This window comes from Chiloscyllium plagiosum, chromosome 23, assembly GCF_004010195.1.
Source record: "Chiloscyllium plagiosum isolate BGI_BamShark_2017 chromosome 23, ASM401019v2, whole genome shotgun sequence".
In the NCBI taxonomy this organism is placed as follows: domain Eukaryota; kingdom Metazoa; phylum Chordata; class Chondrichthyes; order Orectolobiformes; family Hemiscylliidae; genus Chiloscyllium; species Chiloscyllium plagiosum.
The window spans coordinates 33,579,714-33,602,407 of record NC_057732.1 but is presented as its reverse complement, the minus strand read 5'-3'; the positions used below and the strand labels follow the sequence as shown (position 1 = coordinate 33,602,407).

The 22,694-nt window shown below is 39.5% G+C and overlaps 1 protein-coding gene across 1 annotated transcript in view; it reads right to left on the bottom strand.

The window, feature by feature from the left end:
• rint1 (RAD50 interactor 1) overlaps window positions 1-22,694 on the bottom strand; it is a 45,496-nt gene that overhangs the window by 1,521 nt on the left and 21,281 nt on the right. The window contains exons 7-12 of the mRNA XM_043713875.1: window positions 22,380-22,605; window positions 21,912-22,049; window positions 13,123-13,322; window positions 12,081-12,295; window positions 6,393-6,573; window positions 932-1,050 (exon numbers count right to left, since the gene is read on the bottom strand). Coding sequence (XP_043569810.1) covers window positions 932-1,050; window positions 6,393-6,573; window positions 12,081-12,295; window positions 13,123-13,322; window positions 21,912-22,049; window positions 22,380-22,605 — 1,079 coding nt within the window. The remainder of the gene's footprint in view (window positions 1-931; window positions 1,051-6,392; window positions 6,574-12,080; window positions 12,296-13,122; window positions 13,323-21,911; window positions 22,050-22,379; window positions 22,606-22,694) is intronic.

The following is a 22,694-nucleotide window of genomic DNA, read 5'->3' as shown; positions in this document are numbered from 1 at the left end:
CTGGAAAAACCCAACAAGTCTGGCAGCATCTGTGAAGTGAAAACGACGTTAATGTTTTAAGTCCAGAGACCCTTCTTCAGATTTGATAGCAGCTAGGAAAAAGTGGTATTTATGCTGCTGTTTGTGCGTGTCTGGGGATAGGGACAGACAGAAAGAGAGGACAAAGGAGTGAGTGGATAGGTGGCGAGGGACCCAGAGAAAGGGAAGAAAAAACGGTGAACGAACAAATGGATTGTTAATAGTAAGCCAAGGAAGAAGAGAAGCCCAATAGTTAAGCTGAAGTGACAGGCAACTGAGTCATTTTTACAGAAAGAATGAAGACGTTCTCCAAAACAGTCACTCAATCTGCATTTTATGACTCCAATGTAGAGGAGACTGCATTTTGAGCAGCGAATATAGTAGACTAGACGGAGTAAAGTGTGGCAGTGAATTAAACACTAAAATAAATTAGTTACTTTATTCGAATAGTTAAAGAAAACTTATGTAAGTAGAAGACTTCAGACATGAAATTGCTGGATGCAATTCATCTGGAAGAGAAATACTGAAGCAGTAAGATAACATTTAGACGACTTCTTTAAGAACACGTTGAGTAGCTATTAAATATTAATCCAACTCCTTTTTGAACATATATTCTGATTTAAGGAAAGGTATGGTGAAACAACAAGATAATAGAAAAGTCCAATTGGCAGCATGGGATTGCACAGGCACACTCGGCTGAATAGCTTCCTTTGCCTAAATTTTATACCAAGCAGCATTTACAAACTTTGAAATGTTTTGTTAGCATTTTCAATTTTCATGTTACATCATCACCACAAACTGATGTCTTACTTTCACAAAATTCTACACTAAACAACAAAATAAAAATCATAAAATAAACAGTACAGCAACTGAAGCTGCCAGAAAATATGGGGCTCTCACACAACATACGTACTGTTTAAAGTAGTTTTCTGGTCTTTTGCAATAATGGGCAAACAATGGGAAAAGATTCCGAGTCATATCAAACTGCAGTTGTGCTGATCCACCTTCATTGAAGTGATTTGCCAGGATAATCTGCAGTTGAAAGTTAAAAACAAGAAATTTAAAAACTGAATAGTAACTGATTGCCAATTGATAAGCTGCAGCCCTAATAGGCATTTATATTCAAATCAATTTAGTTCATTCCACAAAACAATGGTTGTAAATTCAGCTTGTTTTTTCTATTGTATACAGTCTTTAGTCAACTGGAAAAATATCATAATTGATAAACGTATTGAGTGACCAATTATTCTATCACCCAAGAGATTAATGGAAAGTATAATCTCTGAGGGCTTTAACAATCCTATGTAAATGAATCTTAGCACTCTTAGATTGAAAACTATCAATCTAAGCAATTCATGAAGCAATTGTGTGGTTGTGCATATTAGAATGGATCATGGGTGCAAGGTGTAAAAGTGCTGCTATGATTCTAATAAGGTTCATCAAAACAACAACTTATCCCAAGTTGGAGAAAGTGAGGACTGCACATGCTGGAGATTAGAGTCGAGAGCGTGATGTTGGGAAAGCACAGCCGGTTAGGCAGCAACTGAGGAGCAGAAGAATCGCATTTCAAGCATAAGCTCTTCATCGGGAATGAGGCTTGTGGGCCAAGGGAGCTCAGAGATAAATGGGAGGGAGGGTGAGGCTGGGGGTAAGGTAGCTGAGAATGCGATAGGTAGGTGAAGGTGATAGGTCGGAGAGGAGGGTGAAGGGAATAGGTGGAAAGGAAAATGGATATGTAGGACAGGTCAAGAGGGCGGTGCCAAGTTGGAAGGTTGGATCTGGGATATGGTGGGAGGAGGAGAAAGGAGGAAACTGGTGATATCCACATTAATCCCATATGGTTGGAGGGTCCCAAGTTGAAAGATGAGGCACTTTTCTTCCAGGCGCTGGGTGAGAAGGGTTTGGCAAAGGAGGAGGCCCAGTACCTTCATCCCTTGGGAGAGTGGGAGAGGGGAGTTCAAGTGTTTGGCCACGGGGAGGTGGGGTTGTTTCATGCGTGTGTCCCGAAAATGTTCTTGAAGTGTTCTGCAAGTGGGCGCCCTGTTTCCCTAATGTAGAGGAGACCACATTGGGAAGTACGGATACAGTAAATGACGTGTGTGGAAAAACGTGCAGGTAGATCTCTGACTGATGTGGAATGCTCCTTTGGGGCCTTGGACAGAGGTAAGGGGAAAAGGGCAAAATCACTGATTCCCACAGCTACCTGGACTACACCTCCTTCCACCCTACCTCCTGTTAAAAACGCTATGCCTTATTCCCACTTCCTCCGTCTCATCTGCTCCAAGGAGGTCCAATTCCACCACAGAACATACCAGACAGCCTCTTTCTTGACAGACTGCAATTTCCCCTCCCACGTGGTCAATGATGCCCTTCAGCACATCTCATCCAGTTCCCACACCTCTGCCCTTTAAACTCTCCCCTCCAACATCAACAAGGACAGATCTCCCCCCAGGTCCTCACCTTCCACCCACCAACTTCCAGATACATCGCATCATCCTCCGTCATTTCCGCCACCTACAAACCCCCCCACCAGGGATATATTTCCCTCCCCACCCTATCTGCGTTCCATAAAAATCAATCCCTCCATGACCACTGCCAAACACTCTAGATCCCCATTCCACTCCCCAAGGACATGCAGGTCCTGGGCCTCCTCCATCGCCAAACCCTTACTACCTGATGCCTGGAGGAAGAATGCCTCATCTTCCACCTTGGGACCCTCTAACCACATGGAATCAATGTAGATACCACCAGTTTCCTCATTTCCCCTCCCCCAACCTTATCTCAGATCCACCCATCCAACTTGGCACCACCCTCTTGAACTGTCCTACTTGTCCATCTTCCTTCCCACCTATTTGCTCCACCCTCCTCTCCAACCATTTATCGCTCAGCCCCCTTGGCCCACAAGCCTCTTTCCTAATGAAACACTTATGCTCGAAATGTTGATTCTCCTGTTCCTCGGATGCTGCCTAACCAGCTGTGCTTTTCTAGCACCACACTCTCAACTTATCCCAAGTGTTTCACTGGAATATTAAAACTAAAATTGAAGGGCAATGTACATAAGACGTTATTAGGTCAGATAACCAAAGTTGTAACTTAAAGGAAGAAGGTGAAGCAGTGACAGAGAGATTAAGTGAGTTAGTCCAGAGCTTAGAACTAAGCAAGTAGAAGCTGGAGTGATTAAAATTGGGGATGTTCAGAGGCAAGAACTAAATGTAGATATCTGTGGATTTAGGGGTTGGAGATTAAAAATATTACAATTAGGACTGAAGTCAAGGTAAAGTAAAAATCAAGATCTTGTTTGAGTGGGAAACAGTGTAGGGCAACAAACCAGGAGTGATATAAGTGAATGGTGTCTGGGTTCAAGTGCCACTCCTCCAGTGATGTGTTATAACGTGTCTGAATAAGTTGATAAAAATATCTGTAAGGGAATGGTGTTTGAGCAAGTTCAACCCAAGAAACAGGGTACTGAATGTGCTCAAACGTATAGGGGTCACAACATGAGGCATAGCCAGGAGTCCATCGGAATAGTCACATCTGAGGAAATATGAATAAAGGTTTCTGCAGTAGATGAAAGGAGACAGAGGTGAAGGTAAGAAAGTGGAAATGGACAATTTTGGTAAAGCATTCATAGGGGTTGGGCTGTGCACATCAGGCAGTAACCTCATGGTATGGTAACTAGATCATTAATCCAGAGACTCGGGTTTGAATCCCACCATGGCAGATGGTGGAATTTGAATTCAACAAAAAGTCTGGAATTAAGAGTCCATAATAATGACCATGAAACAGTTGCTAGTTGATGGAAAATCACATTTGGTTCACCAATGTCCTTTAGGGAAAAAAAATCAGTAGTCCTTACCTCGTCTGGTCTATGAGTCCAATAAGGGTATCATGTGGAGTATTATGCACAGTAGCATCATAGAGATATACAGCTATAAATGGCCCTTTGGCCCAACTCATCCACGCCAACCAGGTTTCCTAAACTGAACTAGTCCCATTACCTGCATTTGGCCCATATCCCTCTAAACCTTTTCAATATGTGTACCTGTCAAAATGTCTTTTAAATGTTGTAACTGTGCCTACCTCTACCACTTGCTCTGGCAGCTCATTCTATATACACAACACCCTCTATGTTGAAAAGGTTGCCCCTCAGGTCCCTCTCAAATCTTTTCCCCTCTTACTTTAAACCTATACCCCCTAGTTTTGGACTCCCCTACCCTGGGGAAAACACCTTGGCTATTCACCTTATCTAAACCTATCATGATTCTACAAACCTCTGTAAGGTCACTCCTCAGTCTCCTATGTTTCAGGAGAAAAAAGTCGCAGCCTATCCAGACTTTCCTGATAACTCAAAGCTTCCAGTGTTAGTTACATACTTGTAAATTGTTTTTGCACCATTTCCAGTTTAATAACTTCCTTCCTATAGCAGGGTCACCAAAATTGTACACAGTACTTCAAATGTGGCCTTACTGATGTCTTGTACATCTGTAGCATGACATCCCAATTGCTGTACTCAACACTCTGACCGATGAAGGCAAGCATGTTAAACATCTGCTTCATCACCCTGTCTACCTGTGATGCCACTTTCAAGGAACTATGTACCTGCTATGTACCTATAACTCTTTCTGTTCAACAACATGCCCCAGGGGCACTAACATTAGCTGTGTAAGTCCTGCCTATTTTGTCTTGTCAAAATGCAACACCTCACATTTATCTACACTGAACTCCATCTGCCATTCCTCAACCCACTGGCCCAGCTGATTTAGATCTCTTTGCACTTTTAGAAAGCCTTCTTCACTCTTCACTAAACTACCAATTTTCATGTCATTACTAACCATGCCTCCTGTATTCTCATCCAAACTGTTTGTATAAATAACGAACAACAGCAGACCCAGTACCAATCCTTGTTACACAACAGTGGTCCCAGGCCTCCGTCAAGACATTTTTTATTCCAATTGGCTACATCTCCCTGGATCCTACACTGTCTACCTTACTAACCTGTCTACCATACAGTGCTTTGACAAAGGCCTTGTTAAAGTCCTTGTAGACAACATCTACCACTCTACCTTGATCATCTTCTTGGTTACCTCTTCAAAATACTCAATCACATTTGAGAGACATGATTTGCAATGTTCAAAGCCATGCTGACTATTCCTAATTAGTCTTACTATTCTAAATACATGTAGATTCTGTCTCTCAGAATCCCCTCCAACAACTTACACACCACTAATGTTAGGCTCACTAGTCCGTAGTTCATTGGCTTTTCCTTGTAGCCTTTCTTAAATAATGACACAGTATTAGCCACCCTGCAGACTTCTGACATCTCACCCATGACTGTCGATGATACAAATATCTCTGCTTGGAGCCCCACAATTTCTTCCCTAGCTTCGTACAATGTTCTGGGATACACTTTATCAGATCAGATGGATTTATCTACCTTTATGCATTTTAAGATCTACAGTGATATTGGAAAAACACTGAGGCTTGAGAGAGCATGCAGAACACACTCACCACGATAGTCCCTGGTACTAGGGAACGCAAAAGAAAATAAATTCTTGACAACTTATTTTTAGAACATGGATGACAGAAATATAGAATGGTTACTAACAAAGGGATGCCATTTGTTTCATAGAATCAGAACAGCTCTCTGCAAAAGCAATTCACCTTGTCCTAATTCCTGCATTTTTGCCAGTAGCCCTTAATTATACCTCCAATCTCTCTCTGACCTCTATTCCCATAAAAATAGAATTAACTAAAAAGGGTTGATAGGAAAGGGAAATGGGATGGGTAAATACGATTAGGGCTATTTGCACATAAGGAAGGTAAACACTGACTCAAATTGTTAAGTCAAATAGCTGGTTTCTATTCTCTAACTTCACATTAGTGGGAAAAAGTTTAAGAAGCACTTTGACCCCAGTTCCAGACTTGAAAATTGTCAAGGGTCCTCAGTGGAATGGAGGAGGAGGAGGAGAAGATCTATTACACTACAGGAAGATCAGCATTGCTGCCTCAGAGCTCACAAAACCAAAATTTCAATTTATGGCCCAATTTAAATTAGCCCTATTCTATGCATTTCAACTATTTTCCCTCTTACATTGACACTTGTAATTTGGTCAAATCTTTATATTCCCATCCAAACCCAGCTAGGGAGTGCATTCACTTATTATTCCATATGAAATTCAAAAGTTTAAATAATCCTTAAATAAAATCATTGTTTCGTAAAACACAGAAAAAAAAATGTTTTACTAGATTGAAAGTATAAAAATTATATTTTTTTAAAATCCAAAACCACAAATTATCTTTCCTTATTTGGTAAATTATGTAAACTTAAAACAAACTATAATCATAATTTATTTTGTCATTTGATGGTAGCTTACATCCTGGTAGATGAACAAGTCCAGTTTCTCAGCAAGCATTTGCCAACAAGATTTAAAAAGGGAGTGACAGAGCTCCTGCTCCAATTGCAACAACAGATCTCGAAGAGTCAGTAACATTGGACAAGCTGAACTCGACAAACACATGATAGCTTGATCTGACTGTGATGGCAAAAACAACCACCTGTAAAACAAATAAGCCATATAACTGATCCTGTAGTGTCATTCATATTATCTATATGCATTATCAAAGAATTTTCTGCTCCTAATTAGGGAATGCACAGAGATTAACCTTATGAGTAGTTACCATAAGAAAACTGACAGTAATGTTATACATAAACTGAACAAACACTGGAAGCAGAATTAAAATTAAATCATGTAGTGTTCACAGCATAACTTGACCATCTCTGGGATCAGCAAATTATTTCAACCACAACAGAAATAGTCATAATGTAACTAACAACTTCTGAGTTGCAAAAAAACGTATTTATCAAAGACTGAATAATTAAGTCATCTACGAGTTTCAGGAAAGTAGTACATAATTATTAGTTGGTTCCATGCCATAATTTGATATTCATCCAATAAGAATATAAATCTAAAATTAAACATTGCAATTTTAAGAATAAAACAAAGTTCTTTTTATGATTAAAACATTTTTCTCATTTGGATGGGTTCAGGGTGGGACAGAAGAAAGAGACAGACTTGCAAACAGACAGAGGTTTTTTATTAATTTCTCAATCACTACCCAAAGTATATTGTATAAGCACACAATAGGTAACCGCTGAACTCTTTACCCCAAAGTACAGGAAGGATGTTTCCTTTTGTTGGGAGATCTAGAAGCAGTGGACACTGTCTCAGAATAACAGGTGAATCATTTAAGACTGAGTTAAGGAGAATTGTTTGAACTTGAAAAATCGTGAGACTTTGGAAACTTCTGCTCCAGGCAGCTGTGGAGGCTCAGTCATTGGTTATGTTCAACACTGAGATCAACAGATTTCTACATATTACAAATATCAAAGATTAGGGGAATAGTGCACAAAAATGGTGTTGAAGTGGAAGGTCAGCCATGATTTCATTGAACAATCGAGCAGGCTCAAAGGGATGAAGGGCTTACCCCTACTTCTATTTCTTATATATGGGAGACAAGCACACAAAATACTTGTATCATTTCTTTAGAGGAATTTGACTGAAATGATATTTACTGGTAAACTATTTGTAATTTTTTTGTGTTTGGATGTATAAAATAATTGAGTTTGGATGTATAAAACTTCCTACAATAATTAATGGTCTGTTCAACCAGATAAAATATAAACTGTGACTTTACAAAAGCTGCATTTTGAACAAAGTATAATGATTCAACATTGGTTCAATTGTAATTAAACATTAATTTACTAGAATCCTTAATGAATCTTACTCAGCATTTTATATTGCACAGGACAGCAATTATTCAGTGATCCTTGTAAATTTGATTATGGCTCAACTAACCATATTATTCTCCAAAGACTCTTAAATAACACAGCAACATTTAAGAAATTTATCAAGGTTAATCTCAATGTTGTTCATTCAAGCTACAGTTAGTTGCACCCTTCTTATTTTAAGTACTCCGTTAATTTTGTTTCTATTCTTAAATGCTTGATACCAGCCCCTTAGCTGTTACTTAAATTGATTGCTAATACGCCTCCAGAATGTGTGAATGAACTGCTGTAAGTGAATGAAATTTGTTCAATTATTGAAACTGGTCGTAACAATCCTACATTCCATATTACCCACAGTTATTTTAGGGGCTGGCCCAGCAGTAATTTCCTTTACTCTGCTATCTTTTCCAGGATAGTATCCAAAGGGGATCTGTGACATGTGAGAGGAGGGCAAGCAACATTGAGGTATATCAACTAATCAGATTGGTAAATCCTCAGTGAGATATGCAGAGTCTAAATAAACAGTGAAAGCAAAAACACAAATTAATTGTAATCAGGTCCATAAAGAAAATTATGGAAATATGGAATAAAATATCAAGAGGTCCTCATGGTACAGCAATCATAACATGATAAAATTTCACATTCACTTATTTTGTGAATGAGGGTGAGAAATTAGAATGTAATATTAGAGTCTTTAACTTGAAGATAATTTCAAGGGTATTTAGGTGGACTGCACTGGGAAGACAGATTAAAACATAATATAGTAGAGGTTCAGTGGCAGGTATTTGAGGACATCATTCATAACTTTTAACAAATATACATTTCTTAAAGAAAGCAGTAGAACAAAAGAATGTGTTGCCTTGGGATATATTAAGTAGGGAAAATGGATCAGGATAGTAATAAAAATTCTTTTGAAGACTGACAAGAAAAATTAAATCACGAGAGGTTCTTAAGTATTACATCTCAAATTCAAATTTTTAATTCACCTATTCAACTCAACTTTCATCATGCCTCTAATCAGGGAAATAAACCAATAAGGATATCAGGAGACAGTGGAGACATTTAGTCACTGATGCTGGCCAATGATGCAATGTGTCTTCCGAATGGGTTACCAAAGGAGAAAATACTAACTGGATATATTAATGGAGGTTATAAACAAGTCTCACTATACAGAGTTGGATTAAATAAGATACTTGTATCATCAATAGTCACAGGTGAGGTGCAGGAAGACTGGAGGTTGGCTAATGTGGTGCCATTATTTAAGAAAGCCAGGGAACTATAGACTGGTGAGCCTGACATCAGTGGTGGGCAAGTTGTTGGAGGGAATTCTGAGGGACAGGATTTACATGTATTTGGAAAGGCAGGGACTGATTCGGGATAATCAACATGGCTTTGTGCATGGGAAATCATGTCTCACTATCTGAATATTTTGAAGAAATAACGAAGAGGATTGATGAGGGCAGATCAGCAGATGTGATCTATATGGACTTCAGTAAGGCATTCAACAGGTTCCTCATGATAGACTGTTTAGCAAGGTTAGCTCTCATGGAATACAAGGAGAACTAGCCATTTGGATTCAGAACTAGCTGGAAGGTAGAAGACAGAGGGTGGTGGTGGAGGGTTGCTTTTCAGACTGGAGGCCTGTGACCAATGGTGTGCCACAAGGATTGGTGCTCCACCCACTGGTTTTCGTCATTTATATAAATGACTTGGATTTGAACATAGGAGGTATAGTTAGTAAGTTTGCAGATGACACCAAAATTGGAGGTGTTGTGCACAGTGAAAGTTGCCTCAGAGTACATTGGGCTCTTGATCAGATGGGCCAATGGGCTGAGGAGTGGCAGATGGAGTTTAATTTAGATAAATGTGAGGTGCTGCATTTTGAAAAGGCAAATCAGGGCAGGACTTATACACTTAATGGTAAGGTCCTGGGGAGCGTTGCTGAACAAAGAAACCTTGGAGTGCAGGTTCATAGTTCCTTGAAAGTAGAGTCGCAGGATAGTGAAGAAGGTGTTTGGTATGCTTTCCTTTATTGAATAGAGCATTGAGTATAGCAGTTGGGAGGTCATGTTGCAGTTGTACAGGACATTGGTTAGGCCACTTTTGCGTTCAGTTCTGGTCTCCCTCCTATTGTAAGGATGTTGTGAAACTTGAAAGGGTTGAGACAAGGTTTACAAAGATGCCTGCTGAAAATGTGTTGCTGGAACAGCGCAGCAGGTCAGGCAGCATCCAGGGGACAGGAGAATCGACGTTTCGGGCATAAGCCCTTCTTCAGGAATCTGAAGATGTCGCCAGGGTTGGAGGTTTTGAGCTACAGGGAGAAGTTGAATAGGCTGGAGCTGTTTTCCCTGGAGCCTTGGAGGCTGAGGGGTGACCTTGTAGAGGTTTATAAAATCATGAGAGGTGTGAAAAGGGTAAATAGACAAGGTCTTTTCTCTGGGGTAGGGGACTCCAGAACTAGAGGGTAAAGGTTTAGGATGAGAGGGGACAAAATTTAAAGGGAACTAAGGGCCAACTTTTTCATGCAGAGGGTGATGTGTGTATGGAATGTGCTGCCAGAAGAAGTGATGGAAACTGGTACAATTACAACATTTGAGATGCATCTGGATGGGTATATGAATAGGAAGTCTTTAAAGGGATATGGGCTAAGTGCTGGCAAATGGGACTAGATTATGTTAGGATATCTAGTCAGCATAGGTAAGTTGGACTGAAGGGTCTGTTTCTGTGCTATACATCTTTATGACTCCATGACTCTAATGAGGTGGTAAATGCAGAAGTGGAGTAGTGAAATAAAAATGTTACAAAAAGAACATTCTGGATCATTTGCTGACTTGCTGTGACTTGATCTCAGACCTATAAAATTAGGCAAGAAGAAAAGGAGTCCTCAAAACGGAGATATTTTGAAAATTCAGTTGTCAGGATTTTTTTTCAAAATTCAACTAAAAAGACAAAGAGAATGAGGCTGATATGTTTACCCCGTCTTCCTTAATAGAAATTCAATAGATTTGAAATTGAAAGAGATATATAACACAGCCTACTCAGAAATAGAATCAAAACAATACTTGATTGTTATCACTTGAAAAACAAAGTCTTAATAAGGAAATGGAGATCACATCAAATATGAGGAATGCCCAGTGGTCTAGTAGGCAGCATCTGAGTATTTTAATGAAATTTCCCAGTTGGCTCACAAATTTCAGATCAGTTAGCCTGTGTTTTCGTAATGCCTAAAATATTAAAACTCTTTTATAGGTCAGGATTTCATGAAGATGTAGTCAGACCTTGCTAAACTCCAGTCTTGCTAAACCCCAACCTTTAATTCCAACACCAGCTTTTGAAGAACTGTTTAGCAGGGTTTTAACAGATTGTGTGGAACCAGGAATGGAAATTAATATTTTTTTTATCAATTATGGATGTTTCTATAAGATTTTCTGAAGCAGTGTCTCCAGGGAAAATTACTGAAACTTATGGATTCCCATATTTAACAATACAGGTATATACTGCAGAAAGTGATGCCAGATTTAATCCATTTATAACGTGAGTGCCAACAGACTCACTGTTATTTTCATCCCAAATTCTGGATCAACATGTTGATTTTTATCAATAGTTCAATGGACATCAGTGTATAATCCCTTGACATTTAAATGTGCAATTTCCCCAAATTTAAGTTCTGATTTATATTGTTTGTTGACCTCTGGTGGGGTTTCCAAGCATGACAAAGATGCCAGGTGGACCGTACACACATGGATGTCAGGCAAGGTCAAAATCAGACTTGATTATGATACTAGATTCCTTCACTAATGGAGACTATCTGACTTGGGTAAAGTCCCAGGAAGCTACCCCTGCCTTCAGCAGCAAAGGGAGAAATAAGGAAGTGGTGTTGGAGATGGTGCAGAAATCAATTTGTAAATTAAGCATACTAATTACAACTCTGTCTGTATGAATGCATAATTTTTTAAATGAGTTGAATTCTTCTTAATTATTAAGAATGAAAATGACATTTGTTTCATTTCATGGTCATTACAATAAAATAAAAATGCTTCATGGCATTAGGAATTCTTAAATATTTCTCCAAATTTAGGGAGAAATACCATTTTCTTTGTTTTTTTTTTCATTTCCTAGTCCTCTACTGATGTCAATTTAATAGCAATCAATCTAGTAATATCGAATGACAATTCTAAAGCCTTGAAATCCTAATGTACTAATTGATATAACATTTATTTATCCAGTCCTATGTGATAATGCAATAAAGGTAGTGCTCAATCTGCAAAATATTCACCTTTCTTTCTTATATGGTTTTGCTTTGTCCTTCACTTCTCTGAAGACATGCTCTACTTGTCGTGTCAACATATCATATCGCAGGCGCTCCAGCAAATCAATCATATTATCAAAGACAGAGCTTTCAAGAGAGGCCAGTTGGCCAAGCTGTAATTCAGTCAAGGTGTTGCTCACTCCACAAACCTCAAGTGCTGCTTGCTGAAGCTGCAAGAAGAACTACACAAAAGGAAAAAATATTTCTGTGATGGAATGTAGCTCTTTGATCCAATTTCATAAACATGTACCTTATTTCCTGAATTACTAAAATTTCAGATGCATACTCATAGTATTTAATATGACTTACTGTCCCTCTACCACTGTACTGCAATTAATCATTTTTGCAAAAAGTTAAACAATTCACAATAGCAATTACGTTATTCCATAATTTCACTAGATCCCTTGACTTACTAATTTACAAAGGGTGAGTCGTCTAACAGTTCTAAGTTGCACCAGAAATTGTTTTCTGTTGATTTCACTGATTAACAAAATGAAATTTTGAAATTCTATTATTATACTCTCCAATAACATGTAATTCATTTGTTATTACAAAGAGTTATGCTGCATGCAAAATAGAATCTGCCTTAATAGGCCAAATTAATTAACTGCTAGTGAAATACTTTTGAAAAGTTCAATAGCTGTGATAGGTGAAGATAAAAACAGAAGCTGTTCAGTTAATGCAATGATTCTAAATCACTCTACTCTCATCTGCATTATCGGCAGAGATATGGAAGCATGTAGTCACTTTGAATCAGATACAGGTGATTCTTCTATAATGCGATAGTTGAGTTCTTGTGCAACCCCACATTATTGAAAAATTGCACTTTAGAAACAGTGCTTAAAGTGCTACCGATGTAATCACTTTTAAAAGTTTGCGCTTTAGAAACAGTCAATCACATTACAGTGAATTTGCGTTAACAAAATGCACGTTACAGCATAACAACCTGTATCTTCTTACTTGCCTTAAAAACAATTTTTTAATAACAACTATAAGCAGGTGTTCTTACCACATTGTCTGCCCAATCTGCTAAAACTGCTGCTATATAGTTTACAGCATTCAAAATCGCACAGTAACGGGATCCTAGAGGAGAATGGGTCTCCTCCTTCATTACTTGAGTCAGACGAATCCTGAAATCATCAATCAGTTCCTTCTGTAGTTCCAAAAACTGCAGTTTTCGAGCAGCAGTAGGAAGATTCTTGTATCGGTCTGTTCACATAAACATGAAAATCTAATTATGTTGCATTTCAGAAATATAAAACGGCAAAACAAATATTATGTACACAAAAAGATCGCAGCAATTTGGCTCCGTCGCTCTTAATAAACTGACAATATTCCCTTTTAATAAAAGTCTAACCCAAATTAATTAACAGCATGGATTAAAACTAAAAGGAAAAAAAGTAACCACAAAATTCTTAGATTCAATTCACTAATGATCCCAATAGCAATAAAATACTAATTTATTTGATATCCTATGTGACTATTATAATGGTGAACTATCCCATTTCATCCTGTCCACAGCTTTGACACGATTGAACCAGTCATCCTTCTGCCACAATTCTCCACCATCATCAAGTGAGACTGCACTTGCTTGGCTCCATTCTAAACTCTGCTTTCACAGCTAGAATATCACCTGCAATAGTTTTTCTCCCAGCTCTTACACTTCTCCTAGTTTGCCTCCTATTTCTCCTGTAAAAAACTGCAATTCAGTGATATCATCTGAAAACTCAGTTCTCATGTGTAGGCTGCCAATAGCTAGTTCTACCTCACCACTTAACTTCACTTTCACTAAATTATCAGAAAGCTTGCTAGACATCCAATATCAGATGAATAGAAACTCTCTCTATTATTGGGAAGAATGATGTCATTGATTTTAGTCTGCATTTAAACTATAGTTCTGAGTCATGAGTTCTAGAATCAGACTATTTGAAATGCTTGGTCTTATATTTGCACGTGTGGCATCACTAATGTCTGGTTCCTACTCAACGACACTGCCTAACTCTGACCTTGCCTCAGTTCATCGACTGTTGAAACCCTTATTATGCCTGTGTTACGTCAAGCCTTGATTATTCTAATGCATGATTGGCTGGTCACCTACGTTCTCTATAAACTTGAGGTTATTCAAATATTCTACTGCCCATGTCCTTCCTTACAGCAACATCTATTCACTCATCAGACTTCCAGTTGCAAACCTACGTTGGTTCCTCGCTGAACAAGACCCTGATTTTTAAAATCTTTATTCATGCTTTCAACTCCCTTCATGGTATCAAGCCAGACCATTTCTAATTTTCATCAGTCCAAATATCTTTTTAAACCTGGCCTCTGTGACATCCGTGATTTTAATTCCCCATCATAGTGGGCTATACCTTCAGTTGTCTAGGAACTAATCTCTGGAACTGCCTGCCTAAACCTCCCTTCCACTTACCCACAATTGATCACTACACTGTACCAACTGTACAGTGAGACTAGCTTCAAATGTGTACTAGTCTTTAACTACTACTCTAAGTGGGACAAATAACACACTCCAAAACATAGAAAATGAGGAACTGTGGGCCAAAGGTAAATAAACTGTGCATCGCCTCAGTATGTAATTTCATAGCGCATCACATCTTTCACATATTCAACACCATCAAGCTAGGAGACAAAGATCCCTCGGCACTATTTTGAGCAAGAGCAGAGAAGCTATCCCCCTGCCTGGCTAATCTTCATGCCTCAATCTACATCATAAACACAGATTAAGTAAGTGCTCATTACCACAGATATTTGTGGGAGTTTGTGGTGTACAATTTTGACTGTCACGTTTCCTATAATTACAACAGTGTCACAAAGCATGGAAACAGACTCTTTGATCCAACTAGCCCATGCCGATCAGGTTTCCCAAACCAAACTAGATCCATTTGCATCCGTTTGGCCCATTATCCCTCTAAACCTTTCCTGTTCATGTATCTGTCCAAATGTCTTTTAAATGTTGTAATTGTACCCACCTTCTACCACTGCTTCTAGCATTTGTTCCACGTATTACAGATATGGAACAGTACAGTGGCTCGGTGGTTAGCATTGCTGCTGCACAGCACCCGGGACCTGGGTTGGACTCCTGCCTTGGGTAACTGTTTGTGTGGAGTTTGCACATTCTCCCAGTGTCTCCACTGGTTTCCTCTGGGTGCTCCAGTTTCCTCCCACAATCCAGGTGAATTGGCCATGCTAAATTGCCCATAGTGTTAAGATGCATTAGTTATGGTAAATGTAGGGGAGTGGGTTACTCTTCAGAGGGTAGGTGTTGACTTGTTGGGCCAAATGGCCTGTTTTCACACTGTAGGGAATCTAATTTAATCTAATATGCACTACTCCCTTCTCGCTTTCAACCTATACCCTTTAGTTTTGAACTTCCCTACCCTAGGGAAACGACCTTTTTTATTCACCTAATCTATGCCCCTCATGATTTTATAAACCACTTTCCAGGGGAAAGAAGTCCAGTCTATCCAGCCTCTTCCTATAGCTCAAACCTTCTACTCCCAGTAACATCCTTACAGATCTTTTCTCTACCCTTTCCAATTTAATAGCATCCTTTCTAGACAAGTGCAACTAGTACTGTATTGTAGTATACTTCAAAAATTACTTCACTGGATAGAAACATGTTTTGAGATATCCAGTACTTAGCGAGTTTTGAGAAGATTTGTAGCTCAGGTTGAGGTTCTGGATGTAGGTTTACTCGCTGAGCTGGAAGGTTCATTTCCAGATGTTTCATCACCATACTAGATAACATCTTCAGTGGGCTTCCAGGCGAAGCTTTGCCCGGAGGCCCAATGAAGCTGTTACCTAGTAGGGTGACGGAACGTCTGGAAATGAACCTGCCAGCTCAGTGAGCAAACCTACACCCATATCCAGTACTACATAAATGTAATCATTTCATTCTTTTTGTAATTTTGGTTCAATGAAAAGTACAAAATATGATTCCTGGAACAGCATCAACAAAACTTACAATGAAGTAAAACCTATTGAAGCTAAAAATGGACGTCTGCTAAAGACCAAAGGCAGCAGCTATAGAAAAAGTGATAGATCACAAGACCTAGAGAGCAAAACAAGATTCTTTTATCTTTCCACATTCAGTACAGTGTGGTGGTAGACAAAGGTAACCAACTAGAAAGGAAGCTGTATAAAAATCCCAATTCACTTTAGCTACAGTAGTGTCCAGAGCGAGTGCAGACATGAGGGTAATTGAGCTTAAAATGTGCACGCATCTTCAGCCTACTGAAGAATTCTAATCAGCATCCTCCAAAAAGCAATCCCCTAATGTGTAAAGATTTCTTGTATATCCTATTCAGAACACAAGACCTTCCTGAAAAGCCTGATTACTGACAATGCAAGTGGTCTTCCAAAGTCACTGACCTAGAGTCATAGCTGTGATCTACATGTGGACATGAGTTAAATGACAGATAGGAGAAAGGAGTAATTATCTGTGTCAAGACAGTGTTAGAACTGACATCACTGGGAAACAGATGCTCTTCAGTGCTTGGAGTTATGTCTGACACAAAGGAATTTGTCATGATTGCTAAGGACTAATCTTGGAAACTCAAGGACAACACTGCCTCAGTGCAATCTTTTTATCATTCATTCAAGTGATGTGGGTGTCATTGCCTGGGCCAGGATTTATTGCCCACCCCGAACTGCTCTTGAGAATGCAATGGTGAGCTGCCTCTTGCAATCCAAGAAGGGAGTGCCAGAATTCTGAACCAGCAATAGTGAAGAAATTGCATTACACTTCCAAGTCAGGATAGTGAGTGGCTTGACAAGAAATTTGCAGATGGTTGTATCTCCATGCATCTGCTACCCTTGCCCTTATAATTGGTAGAGGTTGCAGGTTCAGAAGGTGCTGTTGAAGGAGCGCTGGTGTGTTGCTGCAGTGCATCTTGTAGATGGCACATATTTGTTTGCCATAGTGCATTAGCAGTCGAAGGAATGAATGGTTAAGGGGTAGGAGGAGTGCCAGACAAGCAGGTTGCTTTTCCTGGTCACTGCTGATCTTTGGCATTGTTGCAGCTGCACCCACTCACACAATTGGAAAATATTCTGTCACACTCCTGACTTACGCCATTTAGACACCGCACAGGATTTGGGTCAGGAAGTGAGTTACTAGCCATAGAATTTCCAATCTCTGAATTGATCTTGTAACCACAGTATTTATGTGACTGATCCATTAACTCCAAGGTTGTTAATAGTGGAGAATTCAATGAACATAAGAATGAATGTCAAGGGGAGATAGGGTGGTAGGAACACTTATCACTTACTTACACTTATCAGCTGACACCTGAATGTTGTCCATGTCTTGCTTCATATAGACGCTGACTGTTTTAGTATCTGAAGAGCAGTGAATGGTACTAGACATTGTACAATCATGAGCAATCATTCACATTCCTGACTTTACGATGGAGGGCAGGCCATTGATGAACCAGTTGAAAATGGTAGGACACAGGACAGTACACTGAGGAACTCCTGCAGTGACATTACATAACTGACTCAAAACCAATTTCCTTAGAACTAGGTATGACACCAACTACTGGAGCACTTACTTCAGACTGCCATTAGAGTCAAAGTCAAACAGCATAGAAATAGTTACTTTGGCCTGCTGTGTCAATCCCGACTAACAAATGCACTAGTCCCATTTACTTGTACTTGGTCCACAGCCTACTATGCTTTGGCATTTTAAATGATCACCCAGATGCTTCTTGAATGTTGAGACAGTGTCTGCCTCCAATGCCCTCTCAGTCAAACCATTCCATATTTCTACCATTCCTTGGGAGAAAACATTTTTCCTCAGATCTCTGCTAAACCACTTATTTCTCACCTTAAACTTTTGCTATCTGTTTTTAGCCACTTCTGCAATGGGGAAAAGACTCTCACAATTCACCCTATCAATGCCTCTCATAACTTTGTATATCTCAATCAGATTTCCCTGCAACCTTCTCTGCTCCAAGGAAAACAAACCCTGCCTATCCAGACTCTCCTCATAACTGAGACTTTTCATCTTAAGCAATGTCTTGATATGATGGATTACTTCCCATTTGCCTGGATGAGTATAGCTCCAGCAATACTGAAGAAGCTTGACACCATTCAGTACAAAGCAGCTCACTTGATTGGCATCACATTTGCAAACGTCCATTCCCTTCAACAATGATGCTCAGCAGCAGTGTGTATTATCGACAAGATGCACTATAGAAATTCACCAAATATCCTTCAATAGCACCTTCCACACACATGATCACTTCCACCTAAAAAGGTCAAGAGAAGCAGATACATGGGAAAAGCACAACCTACAAGTTCCTCTCCAAGCCACTCATCATCCTGACTTAGAAATATATCACTGTTCCTCCACTGTTGCTGGGTCAAATTCTGGAATTCCTTCCCTCAGCACATTGTGGGTCTACCTATAAAACCTGACTGCAGCATTCAAGAACGCAGCTCACCACCCCTTCTCAAGGGCAAATAGAAACAGGTAATAAATGCTGGCGAGCCAGGGCACCCACATCCAATGTGTGAATGAAATAAAAATCTCCTCTGCATTCTCTCCAGTGCAATCATGTCCCTCTGATAATGTGGTGACCAGAAGTGCACACGATATTCCATTTGTGGTCTAACCAATGTTTTATAAAGTTGTAAGAAGTCTTCCTTGCTCCTCTATATTATGCCCTAGCAAATTGATGGCAAGCATCCTGCATGCCTTCTTCACTATCCTGTCTACCTTGCTGGCACCTTCAGGGGTCTGTTGACTTGTACACCAAGGTGCCTTGCTTCTCAGTACTCCCTAGGAACCTACCATTCATTGTGTATTTCTTTCCCTTATTAGACCTCTCAAAACGGATTCCCTCACACATAATAGGATTAAATCCATCTGCCATTGGATGCCCAATATCAGAAGGTAACCTTAGGCCATCCCCCTCACTTCGAATTTCAGTTTTTCTATAGTTCCTTAATTCTACAATCTTCATAATCCTACTAAGCATCATCAATGACCTGCCCTGTCATGAGGGAAAGAATGTGGGTGTTCAGAGATAATTCAAAAACATTCAATTACATTCGCAACTCCTTCAATAATCCCAGCCTATGGTACGACATCGGTAATATCTAAGCTCAGTTGATTAAATGGCAGAGCATATTCAAGCTAGATAAGAGCTAGACAATGATCAACATCAACATCCAGCTTTACATAGCCTTCAGCTCTATTGCAATTACCATACACCTATTCCCAGCATCAACATCCAGAATGTTACTAGTTCAGAGGTTAAACTTAATGAGTCATATCAACATATGTCAGGACAGAGGCCAATAATTTGAAACAAACAACTCACCTCTTGAAATATCAATGCCACCTTGTCACACACAAACTCAAGTCAGGAACTTGTCAGAACACCAACAATCTCTCTAGATGGATCCAGCCAGAGGTTTCATAAAATTTAACACCTAGGATGGAGTAATGCATTTGATTGACACCTATCCACTACCCAAATTCAACACAAAACCCTCCTAACCTTTGCAAGCTTGCAATCCCTGACAGAGAGGGACATTAGTTGCAATGTAACTACTATGCTACTACATTCACCAATTCAGTTACAATTTGACTTCAACATCCATCACTGGTTTCTTATTTTGTCAAATTCCTGGAACTCCCTAAGTAACATCATTGTGTATGGTCATCAACACAAGCTTGAAGAAGTCCCACCACCACCTTCTCTGGGGTGCTGGTGATGAGCAATATTTGCAACTATGCCTCATCCTCAGCCAGACAGCATGTTTTGTTAAATTGAATATGCAGAACTTATTGTAATGTATAAAAAAAAGTCCTAGTGATAAAGTTGAGTTCTGCACAAGTCAGGAGTGTGGTGGAATACTCCCCACTTGCCTGGATGAGTGCAGCCCCAAAAACACTCTAGAAATTTGATATCATCCAGGACAAAGCAGCCTGCTTGAATGGCACTGCATCCATAAGCATCCATCCTTCCACCACCAACGTTCAGTAGCAGCAATGTGTACTATCTACAAGATGCACTGCAGAAATCCACCAAAGGTCCTCAGACAGCACCCTCGACCCACCACCACTTCCATCCAAAATTCATAGAATCCCTACAGTATGGAAACAGGGCCTTTGGCCCAACAAGTCCACATGGACCCTCTGAAGAGCAATCCACCCAGACCCATTCCCCTACCCTATTATCCTCCATTTAACCCTGATTAATGCACCTAACCTACATAGCCCTGAACACTATGGCCAATTCATCCAACCTGCACATCTTTGGACTGTGGGAGAAAACCCATGCAGACACTGGGAGAATGTGCAAACTCCACACAGACAGTCACCCGAGGCTGGAATCGAACATGGGTCGCTGGTGCTGTGAGGCAGCAGTGGTAACCACTGAGTGGCCTAGGACAGCAGATGTATGGGAACAACACTTCCTTCAAGTTTCCCTCCAAGCCACTCATCATCCTGACTTAGAAACATATCACTGTTTCTTCATTGTCACTGGGTCAAATTCTGGAATTCCCTCCCTAATGACATCATGGGTCAACCCACAGCAGGTGGACTGCAGTGGTTCAAGAAGGCAGCTCACCACCACCTTCTCAAGGGCAACTAGGGACAGGCAATAAATGCCAGCCACTCAGTGACACCCACATCCCACAAAATGAATTTTTAAAAAAGTTCTGATTATTCTGTATGCTTTTATTAAAATATCATCAAAGTAAAGGAAACTAGTCAAGGTTGAATATGGTTAAATAGGGATTCCAAATGCTTTCCAATCATCTATATTGGATAGGGAGAAACTTTGCACAACATATTTAAACCTTGACTGTAAAGTTCATTCGAGGGTGGTCAAATCATACCTGTCAAAGAAAGCAAAAGGATTGTGGACCTTCCATGCCTTTCCTTGCCATGAATACAAATTCTATAAAGCAGCTTTGCAAATATGCTACAGTATACTTGGATGTAAGGAAATAAAGTACTGAACTGTATCGGCTAACAATAGTAATACAGTAGATATTGTTTAACTAGATTTCCAAAAGGTGCGACATAATATTGTCACATACAAGATCACTCTGCGACATCTGTTAAAAGTTTGGTTGATCAGCAGCATCAGGAAGAGGAACGTTGCGATCCAGGATGTTGCTATACTGCCATTTATCAGCTGTGACATTGTAAGTTGGTGATAGCCTCAATATCTAGGATCCACAATCACCAATAATCTGCCATTTGATTTTGAACTCAACACATACATCTCAAAAGCTGCAGCGATCATATCCAAGCTGTGATGGAATGTTGAACAAGGACATCCTGACTGTGAATACCCAAATGAGTCTCCTAAACATCTGTCATCCATGCGTCCATTCTAGTGATGATTCCTGTGCAACAAAAGCTAAGCAAGAGGAAATGCTGAATGGTTTACATGTTTGCTGTCTCAGACATATCCTCAGCATCTCTTGACAGGACAAGGTCACCAACTCAAGAGTTCCAGCAGCCTGCCAATTCCATCAGCACATACTCATTGATAAGCTAAAGGAAATCAAATAGGAATTCAGAAGAAACAAATTTAGGCAGAGTTGTGAAAATGTGCAGCTTATTATCATAGGATTTTGGAAAATCAAGTAGATGAATTTAAGAGAAATAAACAAGAATACAAGGGGGAGAAAGGACAGAAGATTATGTTCACATAATTACATGAAGAAGGATATCAGGTGGCTTGATAGTATGAACACAGGCTGGCATTGAGCAAATTGCCTGTTTACGTCCTATATAATCTAAGTCTGCTTTACCTGTAATAACTAGAAGAAGTGTCATGAATGTTTCAGCACAATCTGGAGCTTTCATCTCATCTACATCAACGATATCCTTATACTGAGATGTCCAAGCAGTCTCTGAAGACAGGACAGAGTCCATCTTTTCTAAAGCAACTGAAATACAAAACTGTAGATAATAATTCAGATCTTCATAAATCAGCATTGAATGTCTATTGCTATGAGTTAATTTTTAAACAGCAGAAATATATTTGTATATAATTTGTTTCAGTATAATGCATTATTTTACATATATAAAATAGTGCTTATAAAATATTATTTATCCAATAGGATTTTAAAATCAATTTTATATATACCTTAGGCATGCAAAAACTACAAGATATTAGACTGTACTGATTCTGTACCCACGGAAAATAAGTTACAGAAGAATTACTCTTTAATATAACCGACATTTCTTAGATATCTAAAAGTTCTATCTGTGCTTACATTTTCTTTCCACTGTCAACCATTTCTGAAAGCAGGTCTCTTCTGAAAGGATATGCATACAGCTTGGGAGGTTGTTGGGATAGCCATAGGCACTATGCAGTTCTTTCTCAAACAACAAGATTTCATCTACCATGTGGCAAAACAGGTTATCATCATAGAGGAGCTTGGGAATATCAGCAGACATCTTCTCCAAAACCAACATCACTAGACCCCGTGAGAACTCCAGCTAAACAACAAGGGCAAGTGGAAACATGTTACTGGAATAATTTCGACTAAACATTGCCAAGTTTCATCATAAGCTTTTTTGAGTAAGGT